The following is a 16,450-nucleotide window of genomic DNA, read 5'->3' as shown; positions in this document are numbered from 1 at the left end:
TGTTTACTTGATGAATAAGAGGAAATAAGGTTGAAAGTCTTGGTTGTAGGTAATCATAAATGAAGCTTTAGAAAATAATAGAATTGCTTGGAGAATAAACAGGAAAGACTTAGGGTCTGTTCACATTTACTTAATTTCAGTTCAATTTAGTTCAGTTCAATTCAGTGTAGCTCCAAACAGTTCAGTTCAATTCAGCTCCTAATTTTCATCTCTCATAAAATATTCATTTCAGCTCAGTTCAGTTTAGTTCAGCTCCAATCACTTCAGTTCAGCTCCATTCATTTCAGTTGAGCTCAATTCAGTAAATGTGAACAGGCACTTAATATAAAACATATATGATCAAATCTAAACAAAATATAAGAGATATATTATTTTATATATATAATTAGGAAAATATGAAAATTCATTTATTATAAGGTAAAAAATTTATTTTATTTAAATTCTAAAATTTTATTTAATATCAAAATAAAATCACATTTTATTTGATCATAAAATCTGAAGATTCAAGCTTTTAAAAACCCGATGTTACTTTCTAAAATTTGGACATAATAAATAAACAAATTTAGTTGTATTTCATAGTATCCGAAATTGTATATATAATTTTCAATTTTATAAAAAAAATTAATATGGGTAATTTTTAATAAAATTTTAGACCACATAATTAGGCATATTTTTTTTTATTTTAATTCGAAAATTATGTTTTCCAATTGTATAAATTCAATTTTCTTAAATAATTAAAATAGATGATTTTTTAAAATTAATAATTTTATTTAAAAATAGATTTGACGCCTATAATATTCAAATGTTCATTTAGATCTAATATTTAAATAAACAATTATTTTACTTAAATACCCTTTTAAATAATAATAAATAATTAATTAATAAGAAAAACTTATTAAAAGTACGGGGTGTTACATTTTATTTCAATTGAAATATACTTTTGTTTTGGTGATTAATTATTGATTTAAAATAATTTGCTACAAAAGTAGTAAAAATTGTGTGTTGCAAGAGGCTTGATTTTGTATTTAAGTAAAATTATAGTTATTTTTAATTTTTAAATTAATAAATAACATCTATCTTAGATTGAGAATTTGATAATATAATGTTGTAACTTTACAATTTGTTCTATTCACTTAATTTTTCACTTATTTCAATTTTAGTTTGTTTAGATAAGTTCAAATAAGTTGAGTTTAGGAAAAATAAATTTTAATAAGGGTCTGTTCTGTTCACCTTATTTTCACTTATTTCAGGTGTAATAAGTTCAGATAAGTTCAGTTAAGTTCAGATAAGTTCAGATCAGGTCTAATAAGTTTTAATAAGGGTTAACCAAGTACAAATTACATCTAAAATAAGTTTTAATAAGGTCTAATAAGTTCAGATAAGTTTAGATAAGTTTAGGTAAGTTCAGATAAGTTCAGATAAGTTCAGATCAGTGAAAATCAGGTGAATAGAACACACCCTTAGGGTATGTTATGTTTACCTTATTTTCACTTATTTCAGGTGTAATAAGTTCAAATAAGTTCAGATAAGTTCAATTCAGGTTTGATAAATTCTGATAAGGGTTACTCAAGTACAAATTACAACTAAAATAAGTTTTAATAAGGTCTAGCTAATATGTTTAGATAAGTTCAGGTAAGTTCTAATAAGGGTCTGTTCTGTTCACCTTATTTTCACTTATTTCAGGTGTTATAAGTTCAGATAAGTTCAGTTAAGTTCAGTTAAGTTCAGATCAGGTCTAATAAGTTTTAATAAGGGTTAACCAAGTACAAATTACATCTGAAATAAGTTTTAATAAGTTCAGATAAGTTTAGGTAAGTTCAGATTAGTTCAGGTAAGTTCAGATAAGTTCAGATAAGTTAAGATAAGTTCAGATCAGTGAAAATCAGGTGAATAGAACACACCCTAAGTTCAGATAAGTTAATATTAAGTTCAGATCAGTAAAAATCAGGTGAATAGAACACACCCTTAACTACAAATTACAGCTAAAAGAAGTTTTAATAAGTTCAGATAAGTTTAGGTAAGTTCAGTTAGATTTCAGATAAGTGAAAATCAGGTGAATAGAACACATTCACCTGATTTTTCACGGTGTGTTCTATTCACCTGATTTGAACTTATCTTAACTTATCTGAACTTATTATACCTTATTAAAACTTATTTTAATTGTAATTTGTACTTGGGTAGCCCTTATTAAAACTTATTAAACCTTAATTGAACTTATCTGAACTTATTACACCTGAAATAAGTGAAAATAAGGTGAACATGATAATAGGGTCTGTTTTGTTCACCTTATTTTCACTTATTTCAAGTTTTATAAGTTTAATTAAGTTTAGAAATAACAAGTTTAAGGGAAAAAAAAAGTCGTGATATGGGTTACCCCAGTACATATTACAACTAAAATGTCTTTACATTGTTTTTCTGCTCTTAAAAGTCATATTTATAAAATCACTTGTCAGGATTTTGTGTTAAATTTTACCACTATTTTTGTTTTCAACTAATAAATATAATAATCAATCAAACTATTTGCTGGAAATCAAATTCTCCTCCCCTACTTTAATATGAAGAATAAATTATTGTTAGCAGTAACCTATTAAAAATAATAAACAAATGTTATTATATTTAAAAATTTTCATATTGATTAATAATTATCACAAAGTAAAATAAAATAAATAAATTTGCATAAAACGCTGTGCCGATTAAAGTTTTTCAACAAATTAGGAATGAAGGGTATATCTATATATGTGCATATTTTACGAGTATTAACCTATTTTTTAATTTTTTTTTACTCCATATTATTTTTTATTACGGAGTAGTATAACACCTTATAGTCCATAAATTTCTTTGTTTTTTCATTTTATTTTATAAATTATTATGCATGAATTTTAAAGCTTTAACGTCTTTGGTATGAGTATAAATTAACATCAAATTATTTTGTTTCACTTAAAAATATAATATCACCGTGTGTGGCACAGAACTTAAGCTAGTTTAAAGGTTAAAACACAACAAAAAGACCTTCACTAAAATGCCCTCAAAGATGACAAAAAATGGAAAAAAATGACCACCAAAAAAAGGGTAAAAAAAAAAGGAATTTAAATAATCCAATAATCCAAAAAAGCATGAATGGAGTTACTAGTGTCATTGGTGAGTGTTGAACGGTGGAGATGATATCTTCAAAACTTTTTTTTTTTTTTTTTTTGGTTGGATTGATACACCTTTTTAGGGTATGAGCAAACACATAGCTACAACTCATGCTAATGTCATTAACTTACTAGAGAAAGTACTATCCTATGCACTTGTATTTTATATTTTTGTATATTTTACTTTTTTCCTCTATGAATGGACTATTTTTAACGTAACTTTTATTTTTCCTAGGTCGGTATTCATGTGCCCAATATCAACTATAAAAACGCAAATTAAGGAAAATGCAGTAGTAAATATTTTTAAAAGGAAATGTATCTCATGAAAAAGAAAGAAAATTAATTAGACCACATTATTATTATACTCATTTTTTTGGACAAGATCAATATAACAGAACTGAGATGTAAAACTTTGTCAACCCAAAGGCCAACTTTGAAAAATATCCATCCATTTTCTTTTTAATAAAAATGGCAACGCTTTTTTAAGATGATCATCTACATGTTACTTTTACTTCCCTTGTAAACATTGAGTTGATCAAAATGTTGCATTTAAAAATGCTGGAGAGAGTACAATTGTATAAGGCGTGAATACTTATGAGAATGGTAATATTTTTTCTGTTTCATATTATGAGACCGTGTCGCACTAGAATTTAAAAAGGGGTGAGTAAAGCCAATGGGGGAATGTGATTTATTGGTAAAATACCAGTTATACCACTATCGCTTGGTTGATCATAAGGCCACATTGCATGCTCCATGTTTTTTCGTATAAAACAGAAGGGGTTTCTTGGACACCATTCAGAAGAAAGAAATACATAGAAAATTAAAAAAAACAACATAAATATAAATTAAAATACCCAAAAAAATTAAATTAAAAAAAAAAAAAGGAGAGATAAGCGTTTAGCAAAGCAAAGCATTGGCATTGCACAAAGAAAGACGCCCTCTTTCTCCTCTACCTACAACTTTATCTCATAAATTCATCAATACCCAGAAAACTCAAATAATAACTATTCATATTCTTTGATTTTTTCCAACCCATTTTACCCATTTCCCAGAAATTTAATTATTTGTGTTTTGTAAGTTTAATAAACTCAGTTTCATCCCCTTTTCAAACGGATTAAAAAGATAGAATTTTTCTGCATTTTTTGTGTGTAATTTTGTTGCAGATGTAAGCAACTGAAGATCTGTGGCCGATCTTTGTTGGGAATAAGACTGTTTAAAGTCTATTTTTGTTGATTTTTGTGCCCGATCCTTGGTGGGTTTGTTGCTCAAAAGAAGGATCTGTAAGTGTTTAATTCTTTCACCCTTTGTTTTATTAAATTTGGTTGATATTATTTTGGTTGGTTTTGATTGTTCTTGGTTTACTTGATGATCGATTTTTTGATTTTTAGTTCATGAAATTTGAATTTTATTTGTGGTTTGAAAACATTTTTATAATCGGTTAAGTTTTGATTTTTTTTTCTTTTTTTTTTTTGAAAGAAGAGTTTTTATGTTAATTTTATGTTTGGGTGTGTATTAGTTTGATGTTTTCTAGCATGTTTTAGCCATGGATGAGTAGTTGTTAGTTTAGAAGTACAAAAAACTTCATGAGATAAGTAGTTATACAGTCACATTTTATGTTAAATATGTAGATTGGTGAGAGAACTGAAAAAAAACTATAGCACTATTTTGAACCGTTATTTGTTATTTGAAATGTGTGTGGTTAAAGTTGTTTGAATTAAACCATGCTTTATTGGTTTTAGCTAGCAGATTATCTGATTTTGAAGTGGGTGATTGGAAGCTTTGTCTAGTAGTTTGCATTGTTTAGATTTAATTGTTTCATCAGCTGCATTTTTTGTGATTAAATGATTGAATATGGATTGTTGATGTGTGGACAGGAAAGGTGAAAAGGATTATGTTGTAATCTCGAGGGAGCTAATTTGTATGGGTGGACGATGCCAGAGCTGCGAAGTGGAGCTCGAAGATCGAAGAGGCTTGGTGATCTTCAGCAGCCTGCCCCTGAATTGAATGATCAGGGCGAGAATCTTCTTCCACCTACACAAAACAAAACGAGGCGAAGAGGTGGTGGTAGAGGGAGAGGTGCGAATGCTGCAGCTGGTGTAGCTAAAGGGGCCCAAGCAGCAGTAGGAGCCAGGCAAACCGGTGGTGCTGGTCGTGGTCGGGGTGTTAGAGTAATAGATTTAGACCCTGAAGTTCCCGGCGAAGGTGCTCAGGTTGCACCTGTAGGAGTTGCTGGTGCCGCACAAAATCGAGTGGAGGTTGCTGCTGATAAAGATATTCCAATGGAGGGAGCGAGTGGTGATAAATTGGTGGCTGCTGAAGAGGATACTAACCTAACACCTGTTCCTGAAAGGGTATACTCTTTTCCTTCACAATGTTATTTCACTTAATTGTTCCTATAGCTGTTTTTTTTTCCAGAAAATATAAATCTCTAATCTTATTTACTGCATTGTGGTACTGATAAGATCTATTGTCACTCTTTCACTGGATATGTTATTGTTTTCCTTTTTAAAGTGTGTAGACTATGAGTTGAGGCCAAGTCAGTTTGTTGTGTCATTGTGGTTTGCATACTTATTTAGTCTATTCTTGCATTTCGTGAAAATATTTCTTCACCTTATTTTGTCTGCTTTGCATTTCATTTTTTGGAGATAATTTAGTGTCAATTTTTTTCCAGGTTCAAGTGGGCACTTCACCTGTATATAAGATTGAGCGGAAGTTGGGTAAGGGTGGTTTTGGCCAGGTTTATGTTGGCAGAAGAATGGTTGGTGGTACTGACAGGATAGGACCAGATGCTGTTGAGGTAACTTCTGTTCAAATTTACTATATTACATCTTTGCATTATGAGAAATAACTGTTGCATAACTTTTGGTTCCAGGTTGCTGTAAAATTTGAACACCGTAACAGTAAAGGTTGCAATTATGGCCCTCCTTATGAGTGGCAGGTGTACAAGTAAGTATTGTATATTTTTTTCGTAGCTTTTTGGCAATTTATTTGTATTTAATGTGTAACTAATGTCTCACATGTTATTTATAGCTCCTTGAATGGATGCTATGGCGTTCCTTCTGTTCATTACAAAGGGCGGCAAGCAGAATTCTACATTTTGGTAAGTAGTTGGCGCTACAAACACCTTCGATGATGAATGGATTTGTAAATTCAAATAACGGTATCCTATATTGTCTCAGGTCATGGACATGCTTGGACCGAGTTTATGGGATGTTTGGAACTCTCTAGGACAATCGTAAGCATCTTTCAACCCCCAGACCCCCCCCCCCCACACCCACACACACGGAAATGATTGTTTATGTCACCTTTATTGTTTGCATGTCTTTATGTGTGATACACTATGAGTTTATGACTGACTACTTGAAACAGGATGTCTCCCAATATGGTTGCATGCATCGCTGTGGAGGCAATATCAATCTTAGAAAAGCTTCATTTAAAAGGGTAAAGACCTTTTGACATGTTAGGTTATCTTATATATATCTTCATTCCCTTCTATTTTTGTAAATTATATGTATGTTGATTCGTGAGCTTTTTCTTTTTGTTGAAGCTTTGTGCATGGCGACGTTAAGCCGGAAAATTTTCTTCTTGGTCAACCTGGAACTGCAGATGAGAAGAAGTTATATCTTATAGATCTTGGTCTAGGTATATTCACAATTTTTTCTGAACCCCCTATAAAACAAACATAACAAAATGTGAAAAAAAAAATTTCTGGGTTCAAGATCACGTTCTCTTATTAGTTATTTCATGTGTTGACCTTAAGCAGCTAGGCACACTTTTCTTGTTGCGGTAATGTCCTCGTCATTTTGTTTATTTTGGTGGAGTCTATCTTTACTTCTAGAAGCATCATGTGCTGCCTAAACCATGTAAAGTCCTCGTGCTGTCTTTTAACTTTGCGGTTAACTTCTTTGTTTTCAGCATCTAGATGGAAAGATGTATCATCTGGGCAACATGTTGAATATGATCAGAGGCCTGATGTATTCAGGTTTGCAAAGTGCTTAATGATTTTCACTTAAAGGATTAGAGCTCTTGCATTTAACTAGTGTTTGACGGCAAATATTTGTGCTCTTTGGCAGGGGAACGATAAGGTATGCAAGTGTCCATGCACACTTAGGTCGAACAGGCAGTCGGAGGGATGATCTTGAGTCATTGGCATATACTTTGATCTTTCTTATTAAAGGAAGGTTACCATGGCAGGGTTATCAAGTGAGTTTAAGTATTGATTATGATTTATTTTAGATGATTTAGTAACTTGTCTGACTTTTAATTTTTCAACTTGAGCAGGGAGACAACAAAAGTTTTCTTGTTTGTAAGAAAAAAATGGGCACCTCTCCAGAGTTGATGTGCTGTTTTTGTCCTGCCCCATTCAAACATTTTCTTGAAGCTGTGACTGTCATGAAATTTGATGAGGAGCCAAATTATGCAAAACTTATATCACATTTTGATAGTCTAATTGAGCCCTGTGCGCCGCTTAGACCTATAAAAATTGATGGGGCCCTTAAGGTTAGGAAGTTGGTTTGATTTTTAAGCCTACTTATATATGTTAGATGAGGAGAAGTTTTCAAGTTATTTTATTCTATGTTCAATACTTAGGTGGGCCATAAACGAGCGCGGATGCTCCTTACCATGGAGGAAGATGAGCAGCCAAAGAAAAAAATACGATTAGGTAGTCCAGCAACTCAGTGGATTTCAGTTTATAATGCTCGTCGTCCCATGAAGCAGAGGTAAATTGGAAAAAAAATAAGTCACATGTATTTTACTTGCCTGATTTTATATTTGGAGCATCTAGTGATAGTTTTAAATTGTATAATATGAGGAATTTTGGCAAAATTGACAGATCATATTGGATTATGCATTGATGTTAAAGCTAAACTCCCTAGACTCTTTAACATCAATGCATTTTTTTCCTTGATGTTAAAGAGTCTAGGGAGTTTTAGCTTATGTAATCATGCATTCAGTAATCTACTTGCATAGTTAATTATAGAAGACGAGCTTAGTTATTGGTGAGTGATTGTTCTAGAATGATTTTGTTATATGGCACAAAGTATGCCTTATTCTCTTTTCTAGATTTTGTGAAGATGCCAATCAGTTCAAGTTAGTAACATTTGGACATACTTGCCAAGACACTACTTTGACCATCAATATCTGTAAATTATCTATTATTAAAATTTAAAAAAGCAGTCTTTTGGAAAATATACATATACATTAAGATAATCTTGCCAACATCTTACATACTAAATCCTTATCTTAGTGAAAGAAGATTGTCCAGCGGGATGTAAGTAGTATAAAATGTGAGATGATGCGAGTACTGTTGACGGATGGAGTATAGTGTGGATAAAAGATGTCCAATATGGATCATCCCTATGTACTAAGCCATGTTCCATTCTTGGATTTTCTCAAAATATTAGTTCATTTAATAATTTTATAATTTTTTTTTCTTTATGTAGCACAGTTATTTTACTAGCTGTTTGTGAGTCAATTAGTTGATAGTTTGATTTTAGCAGGTGTGCAAATTTTAGTTCATTAGGTAGAGATCATTTATAGTATGATATCATATTTGATTTTCTATATGGAATAATCACTTTTGGTTCATGTAGCTGATCCCACTTATGGGATTAAGGCTTTGATTGATTGATTGAGGTAGATATCATATCTTCCCTCCATTTTATATTGTTCTACTTTTTAGGGTTTACACCCTCTCACCTTTTTAGCTCATGTCTTTTACTTCAATCACCTATTTGGCTATTTCTTACACCCACTCACCATGGTTCAAATATGCGGTCGTAGTAGATTGAAATTTGAGGTGATGCGGTTACCTTGAACCGGGTCTAATACTTGAGGTGAACATGCTCATTTTGACAATCATGTTATAGTACTGTTTTGGAATGTGGTTTAAAAGTACTGTTTTGGAATTTCAATTTGTACTTAAAATTTTTGATTCAAGAACCAATAAGAGCATAATAGTAACAAAAAACTAGTATATTCCTGAATATATTTAAGGTTTATAGCCATTATTAGTGTAATGAGTCAGTAAAGCTGAATCCTTGTCTAAAAAGCTAGGTATTAGAGTGGTAGCGCCAAATATTGGCTGAGACCATAGTTATTTGTTGAAATGGGCTAAAACTTGGTCTATTTTTAAGACCGATACAATGCAGAAAATATCGGTGTGAGATTTATTTGAAAATATATCAAACTCAGCCCATATGATATCTTGCGGCAAGTTTTTACACCATGCTGCACCGTCTCTTTTTTTTTAGCTAACTTAATGAGTAGAATTTAAAAAAAGAGCAGAAAATTATTATATGGAAAGGTTTTCTATTAATTTTAGATATTGAAGCATGTATGGATAAAAATTATGAAGTTTTACTTCCTAAAACTAGTCTTTCTTTATTTCTTTTTCCTTTATATATTTTTATATTTTTAACACTTGCTAAAATATCATTTTTTGCTTATACCTTGTGTTGTTGAAAACATAATTGGGGCTACTAGTGCTGTTCTCTCTTGGAAATATTAACCAGCGTTGCAGAAGTTAGTGTCAGTTGTTTTTAAGGTCATATTAACATCATAAAATGGATTTTATGCAATTTATTGACACCTCTTAATGTGGTGGCGATATTTCTCTTACTAAAAAGGATTTCACAACCATCACAAGGGAGAGAATTGAGGTTGAACTGAAGATTGTATATTGATTAGGTTGGAAGCAGTGTGTTGTCCTGGTTGTGTTTAAGCTTAACATATATTGAATGATGTTCTTGTGGGTTTTCAATCTTATTGAGTAGCAATAATGCAGAATTAGCATGTCTGCTATTCCTTCCCTTCCCTTTGTCTAATACTTGAGGTGAACATGCTCATTTTGACAATCTTCCTTTCCCAAAAGTTGGTAACATTTTGGATTAGTTATCAGGAGCTATTTTTATCTCTCGCTCACTCTATTGACCTAGGTGCTAGGTGAATGTACTCATGTTTTGGGTTGTGTTCTGCAGAAAACTTCATCAATGTTTAGGATAGAGTATAAAGGGAAGACTTCCTCTTTTTAAGTGACCAGTTTACAAGTTGATGTGTGTCTATGGTTTTTTTTAGTAGTATGTGTCCATCCACATAGTTATCATTCCAATCATAATGAGCGTTCTACTGATTAGGCTTCAGTCTGTGGCTGTTGCTAACATGTATTATGTTTTGGGTTTTAAAAACATAACACTGCTTCTGTTTACATGGGAGAATTGATGATTCATTCAAAGTATCAATTAAACATTTTAGGGTATAAACTAGTGTGTGGCCCGGACAATACTTAAGGTCATCCAGTCTAAGCTGGATATATTTGAGCTGAGAATGAAAGCATAATTGATAGATAGCTAAGGTGTAGGTCTTCTAATACATTTTTTGGTAATCTTGAGTTGGAACAGTGCCATTGGCATTTTGTTGTCATGAAAACATGTTCAATAGTGGAATGGATGATGTGGCATGGTTCTAGTGTTGGAGGAGGTACCATTTGGCATGTAAAGTTTCTTAGGAACACTTTTTATCTTATTTTGTTTTTTTTAAGTATAATAGTAAATATACATATGAAGTATACTCTTAGTAAAGATATTGACGAATTAGTTGGAGCTTTTGATATTAAGATTTAAAACAGACATATTTTTTTTGTATTTAAGCTTTTTAATGGTGAATGCTGCATTTGTTAAGAATTGTCAAGGATAGTGTATTACCTCTGTCTTCTGACTTAGTGTGTGGGAATTAACTGTATGTAGGCAAGGAAGACAATAATTGTGTGAAATTCAATTAAAGAATGAGCAAGAAGCCAAAAGCTCTGGAGTGTGCTTAAAAATTTTTGAATCCTTTTTATCTCATAGCTGTATATAAGACTCTTGATTGTGCTGGGAAAGTGTTGAATCCTTTTTATCTCATAGGTTTTTGTGACCTTACAAAAGCTGGTTTTAGGCTGCCTGCTTTTTCTTAGCATTTGTGCGTTTTATATCTTGTGTATGTACTGGTGTTTCTGTATGTAAAGGAACATGTATGGAGTCTGTTCTATGCTTCTATACCCTGTTGATAGACTTTTAACTTAAGTATGTGCTCGTGGAGTTGTGCTTTACACATTTTTTTTTTTTCACATGTCATCAAATTTGGATTTGGTACTGGTAAACAATAAGCTTGTTCTGTTAAACTTGTTAGGGCCTTTCTTATCCTATCCATATTATCCGGGATAAAGGATATTAAATTTTCTGCTCTTGCAGATATCACTACAATGTTGCCGATGCTAGGCTTAAACAACACATCGACAAGGGAAATGAAGATGGATTGTATATCAGTTGTGTGGCCTCAGCTACTAACCTGTGGGCCCTAATAATGGATGCGGGAACTGGTTTTAATTCTCAAGTGTGGGAACTATCAAACGTCTTCTTGCATAAGGTTTGAAACGCGTGTGGTGAAAGGTTTCTTGTTTCCAGTGCAGATTTTAATTTGACTGTCTGAAATCTAATCACTTTCTGCTTTTATGTTTGATATTATTAGGATTGGATCATGGAACAGTGGGAGAAGAATTTCTATATAAGCTCGATAGCTGGTGCATCCAATGGAAGCTCTTTGGTGGTTATGTCTAAAGGTAGTTTGCCAGTATTTGATTCCTCCCCCCTCCCTATAACCACAAACAGCAAAGGCAAAATATATTTAAGGGTAAATCATCTGATATGATTCTGAAAATAATTGTGTGTTTTTGAAATCTAGGGACTTCTTACACTCAACAGTCATATAAAGTGAGTGATTCATTCCCATTCAAGTGGATTAATAAAAAGTGGAAAGAAGGATTTCATGTAACTTCCATGACAACGGCTGGTAGCCGGTGGGGAGTAGTAATGTCTAGAAATGCAGGATTTACTGATCAGGTATGACCTTATGCCCCATATGCTAATTCTTTCCTTGTTTGTGAACTTCCTATGTAATTTAATCCGACTAATAACAATTTTATGAAAAGGTTGTCGAGCTAGATTTCTTGTATCCGAGTGAGGGGATACATAGGAGATGGGAGAGTGGCTACAGAATAACTTCCATGGCTGCAACGCCTGATCAAGCGGCCTTTGTGCTGAGCATTCCAAAGCGTAAAACGACAGATGAAACGCAAGAAACTTTGAGAACCTCTGCCTTTCCCAGTACTCATGTAAAGGTGCCTACCTCTTATAATTCAATTTTTACTTGTGTTATTCTATAGATTTGAAGTACCATGAACCTTGCATTAGATCAAAGAGTTTGAGCCTTTCATGTTTAAGTTGCTGCTGTGACTATTCCAATGTTCTTCTTTAGGTAGATTTTACTGAGTACCTATTACCATTACAGTCTAATTTGTTAGATTATACTGAGTATTTGTTTCCGTTTCTTTCTCCTTTGGCAGGAAAAGTGGGCAAAAAATCTTTATATTGCTTCAATATGCTATGGCCGGACCGTGTGCTGATTTTGTAGCATGTACATATCTCACTGAAGATTTTTAAGTGCGCTCTCAAAAGGCTGGAACGGGCGCTAACAGCCGCTATTTTGGGTGTTAGAGGGTGATGAGCCTCTTCTCAACGTCCCAGGGGTATACAGGCTTCCATAATGATTTACCCCTCCTGTATTTGTAAAAGGTATCCGTATATATACCATTTGAGAGATAGGGAACCAGAAAAATGGCTAAAAAGCGTTCATAAATTGGAAGAATGCGACCTGGAAGCCAAGATGAGTTAGAGGCTGTAAAATTCTGCCTGAAAAAGACCAACTGATATTCAATATGGAAATGGTATTTTGTTGTTTCATATAAATGGGAGAAGAAATTCCAGCAGAGATTATTTTCACTGTAACTCCTAATCTGCTGGAATCTATTTGGTAATGAAAAATCTTTCTTTAATGTTAAACATTCTTGCCTTGATAGTTTGCTTATAAAAACTTGAAACCATGAATTTACCGCGAAAATATCCAGTCTTATCCTCTATCTTTTCAGCATCTTGCCTGGACTACTTCATCTTGACCTGTATTAATATTTCAACGTATAAACTGTGTGCGAGAAGGCAATGCATTGCTGCCGATCCAACACATATCAACCCAAGGATGTTTTTCTAATACATACATAGAAAATAATAACCGAATCAATTGATTACTGTCTTTCAAAAGCAAAGTATCAATTGCTGGACAGAGATGAGGAATTATGTGGTGCAAATTGGTCAAAAAAACAGCAATTGCTAGACAATGCATTTTTTCGTTTGCTAGGTGTTTTGCACCCATGTAAGCCACTTTACTTGGTGAAAAATGGCAAACAAAATTGGTCATATTGTCAATAAGTGTTACAGAGAATTTGCTGTTTGATGTGGATGACTTGCATATTTGTAGTGGTTGACTTCATTCCCTTAAATAAGCATCTATGCAACGTTAGATTGGCATAAATTGTGAGAGAATTGGCAAAAAATGGCCTTGCTAGCTTCACTATTTTTAGCTATTCTCTTACACCTCTCATGCAATCCTTCTCTCGGTTGCCCTTCACAGCAAAAACAAGCACTTCTCCAGTTCAAACACACTCTCCTCAAACAACTGCCGCTGAATGATTCTCTTAATGCTTCGCTTGCTGGGTTAGAGACTTGGGATTCGAGCTTGGACTGTTGCGAATGGGAACTAGTAACTTGTCGTTCTTCAAGATCGTTATCTAAACAAGTAACTGATCTTAATCTTTACTCTCTTCTCCCCTCACTTGCATATATAAGTAATGCAACATTGGGTTTTGTTTCTTCACATGTTTTAACTCCTCTTTTTAGCATAACAAGTTTGTTGTCTATTGACTTATCATTTAATCTCGTTATTGGGGGTGAAATCCCAGTTTCTGGGTTTCGAAACTTGACCAATCTTGCTCATTTAGACCTTAAAATGAACCAATTTAATGGTTCAATCCCTGAAGATATGTTTTCTTTAAGGAACTTACAGTACCTTGATATGAGTAGCAACTCATTTGTAGGTACTCTGAGCTCTGCAGTAGGCGGTCTAAGAAACTTGAAGTTTCTGAATCTAGATGAGAATTTCCTGCATGGAAATATCCCAGTAGAGATCGGATACCTTGCTAAACTACACACATTATCACTTCGACAAAACCAATTTTTTGGTGGGATTTCATCCGCGTTGCTGAATTTGATTGAGCTGGAGGTCTTAGACTTGCGTAACAATTCTTTCACTGGTGAGATTCCACCTGATATTGGTAATTTAGAAAAGCTTTCAACACTGGCCTTGAGCAGGAATTCCCTGACAGGAGGAATTCCTGGTTCAATTCAAATGATCAGTAATCTCACCACCCTCGAGTTGAATAATAACTTATTGTCCGGAAGAATTCCTGCTTGGTTGTTTGATTTGGAAATGCTGACGATTTTAAATCTTGGAGGAAACAAACTTGTGCTAGATAACCCTGTGAAGCTGGTTCCAAAGTGCCAGTTATCTTTGCTAGTTTTGAGGTCTTGTGGACTAAAAGGATTAATTCCTTGGTGGATTTCGAATCAAACTAGCTTGGATTTTTTAAACCTTAGTGAGAATGAGCTTGAGGGCGGCTTCCCTCTTTGGCTAGCAGAAATGGAGATTGGAAGCATCATTTTGTCAGACAATAAACTATCTGGTTCACTTCCACCAAGATTATTTCAATCAAAAAGTCTATCAGTCCTCGCGTTAAGTAGGAATAACTTCTCAGGGGAGTTGCCTGAAACAATCGGAGAGTCTCAACTTATGATACTATGCTATCAGACAACAATTTCTCTGGCCAACTGCCTCAGTCACTGCCAAACATTTACAGACTGTTGCTCCTTGACTTGTCGAAAAACAGTTTCTCAGGTAACAAATTCCCTACTTTTAACCCAAACTTTTTCCTTGCATTTATTGATCTCTCTTCCAATAGATTCTACGGTCAAATTCCCACTGAATTTGGCCCAGGTGTGATCATTCTTTCTCTAGGTGAAAATCAGTTTTCCGGTCCACTTCCTGAGAATCTGACAAACTTCACTCAGCTGAAGCACCTTGATCTTCATGACAATAACATCTCCGGAGAAATCCCATCATTTCTGTCTTGTCTTTCCTCACTTCAAACCTTAAGCCTTCGAAACAACTCTCTTACTGGATCGATCCCTAGTGATCTTGAGAACCTCACCCGTCTCCAAATTCTTGATCTTTCCAACAATAACCTTGTTGGGGACATCCCTTCTAGGCTTGGAGACTTTCCTGGCATGATCAATCCTCCTGATACATCCACTCTATCGTCTGCTCTATTTAGCTTCGATATTAAATTCCAGGACCTAATAGTGAACTGGAAAAGCTTCAAGCAAGGTTTATCTAAATACAACCTTGATTTCTACTCTCTATTAGACCTGTCAAATAACAACCTCACAAACCAGATTCCGAGCTCATTAGGTGGCCTTGAGACGCTCAAGTTACTAAATCTTTCCCACAATGCCCTCCATGGAGGTATTCCATCTAGCCTTGGTGGTCTGCAGAACGTCGAGACCTTAGATTTGTCACATAATACTCTCTCAGGAGGAATCCCAGTAACATTTACCAAACTACAACAGCTGACTACTTTAGATTTGAGCAACAACAAGCTTAAAGGAAGGATTCCGGAAAGTCCTCAGTTGGATACTCTGAATGATCCTAACATGTATGCTAATAACAGTGGGTTATGTGGTGTGCCTATACGTGTGGCTTGTCCTGATGATGCAGCACCTGCAGTTAGCGAGTCAGGGGAAGAGCGCGAGGAATCATTTTCATGGCAGGCTGCTGGTATTGGTGTTCCAGTAGGATTTATAATAGTAGTTTCAAGTATGTATATTGCTGGTTTTTTCAATATCAGGACTAATCGTCGTAGCTCTAACAGAACAAGACTTAGAAGCAAGAAGAAGTAGCCTAGCTTCTTGCCTCTATATGCATATTGTTTATTGTATATCAATATTGGAGCAACATGGACATGTTTATGTCCTTGTTCCCTTTATTTGGGTATACTATAATTTGTTCCCTTTCACTGCCATAATTGCTTCGTATGAATAAGCTCTTACTGAACAAGAAATGTACCATAAGTTATGGGACATTTTGCATAATGATGTATAAGTGCATGCTAGTTTCTTACTCCCTCTAAAGTATTAATACGGGGGAACCTTTAAGTTATTCCAAGTATGTTAGAAAAAACGAAGTCATGATGGATTTTGTTTAATTTGTCTCGATTAATGCTATAAAATTTCAAACTTTATAAATTTCCAATACCTAATTATAGATATTGTTAGTCAAAAATCTAATTCTACCATAAATTTTATGTGGTGTGGACACGTGTGACCTACGAT

General features: G+C 33.8%; 2 protein-coding genes across 3 annotated transcripts; both read left to right on the top strand.

The window, feature by feature from the left end:
* The first annotated feature begins 3,977 nt into the window (after nt 1-3,977).
* On the top strand, nt 3,978-13,012 carry LOC145609650 (casein kinase 1-like protein HD16). 2 transcript variants are annotated; one of them, XM_081665102.1, is made up of 17 exons: nt 3,978-4,414; nt 5,009-5,485; nt 5,806-5,931; nt 6,007-6,080; nt 6,165-6,234; nt 6,314-6,369; nt 6,504-6,575; nt 6,682-6,776; nt 7,050-7,116; nt 7,208-7,337; nt 7,416-7,634; nt 7,725-7,855; nt 11,366-11,540; nt 11,643-11,733; nt 11,856-12,013; nt 12,103-12,285; nt 12,517-13,012. In XM_081665102.1, exons 2-17 carry the CDS (start codon nt 5,066-5,068, stop codon nt 12,574-12,576), a joined length of 2,127 nt encoding a protein of 708 aa, XP_081521228.1. In that variant the 5' UTR covers nt 3,978-4,414; nt 5,009-5,065; the 3' UTR covers nt 12,577-13,012. The 2 variants fall into 2 exon arrangements, with proteins under 2 accessions (XP_081521228.1, XP_081521227.1); XM_081665101.1 differs by having other exon boundaries at nt 3,982-4,414; nt 12,103-12,291.
* A 548-nt stretch (nt 13,013-13,560) lies between these two features.
* On the top strand, nt 13,561-16,294 carry LOC145609235 (receptor-like protein 46). Its single transcript, XM_081664772.1, has 2 exons — nt 13,561-13,802; nt 14,101-16,294. The coding sequence occupies exon 2, from the start codon at nt 14,861-14,863 to the stop codon at nt 16,016-16,018; it is 1,158 nt and encodes a 385-aa protein (XP_081520898.1). The 5' UTR covers nt 13,561-13,802; nt 14,101-14,860; the 3' UTR covers nt 16,019-16,294.
* The last annotated feature ends 156 nt before the right edge of the window (nt 16,295-16,450 follow it).

The sequence above is a fragment of the Chenopodium album genome, chromosome 23, assembly GCF_948465745.1.
Source record: "Chenopodium album chromosome 23, dcCheAlbu1.1, whole genome shotgun sequence".
Classification (NCBI taxonomy): domain Eukaryota; kingdom Viridiplantae; phylum Streptophyta; class Magnoliopsida; order Caryophyllales; family Amaranthaceae; genus Chenopodium; species Chenopodium album.
This window is presented reverse-complemented; position numbering and strand designations above follow the sequence as displayed.

Excerpts from the sequence above, each read along its gene's own strand:
- LOC145609650 (XM_081665101.1), top strand. The coding sequence starts at position 5,066 with ATGCCAGAGCTGCGAAGTGGAGCTCGAAGATCGAAGAGGCTTGGTGAT. Across the intron at positions 6,576-6,681 it reads GAAAAGCTTCATTTAAAAGG|CTTTGTGCATGGCGACGTTA; the intron begins GTAAAGACCTTT and ends TTTTTGTTGAAG. Across the intron at positions 12,014-12,102 it reads ATGCAGGATTTACTGATCAG|GTTGTCGAGCTAGATTTCTT; the intron begins GTATGACCTTAT and ends TTTTATGAAAAG.
- LOC145609235 (XM_081664772.1), top strand. The coding sequence starts at position 14,861 with ATGCTATCAGACAACAATTTCTCTGGCCAACTGCCTCAGTCACTGCCA.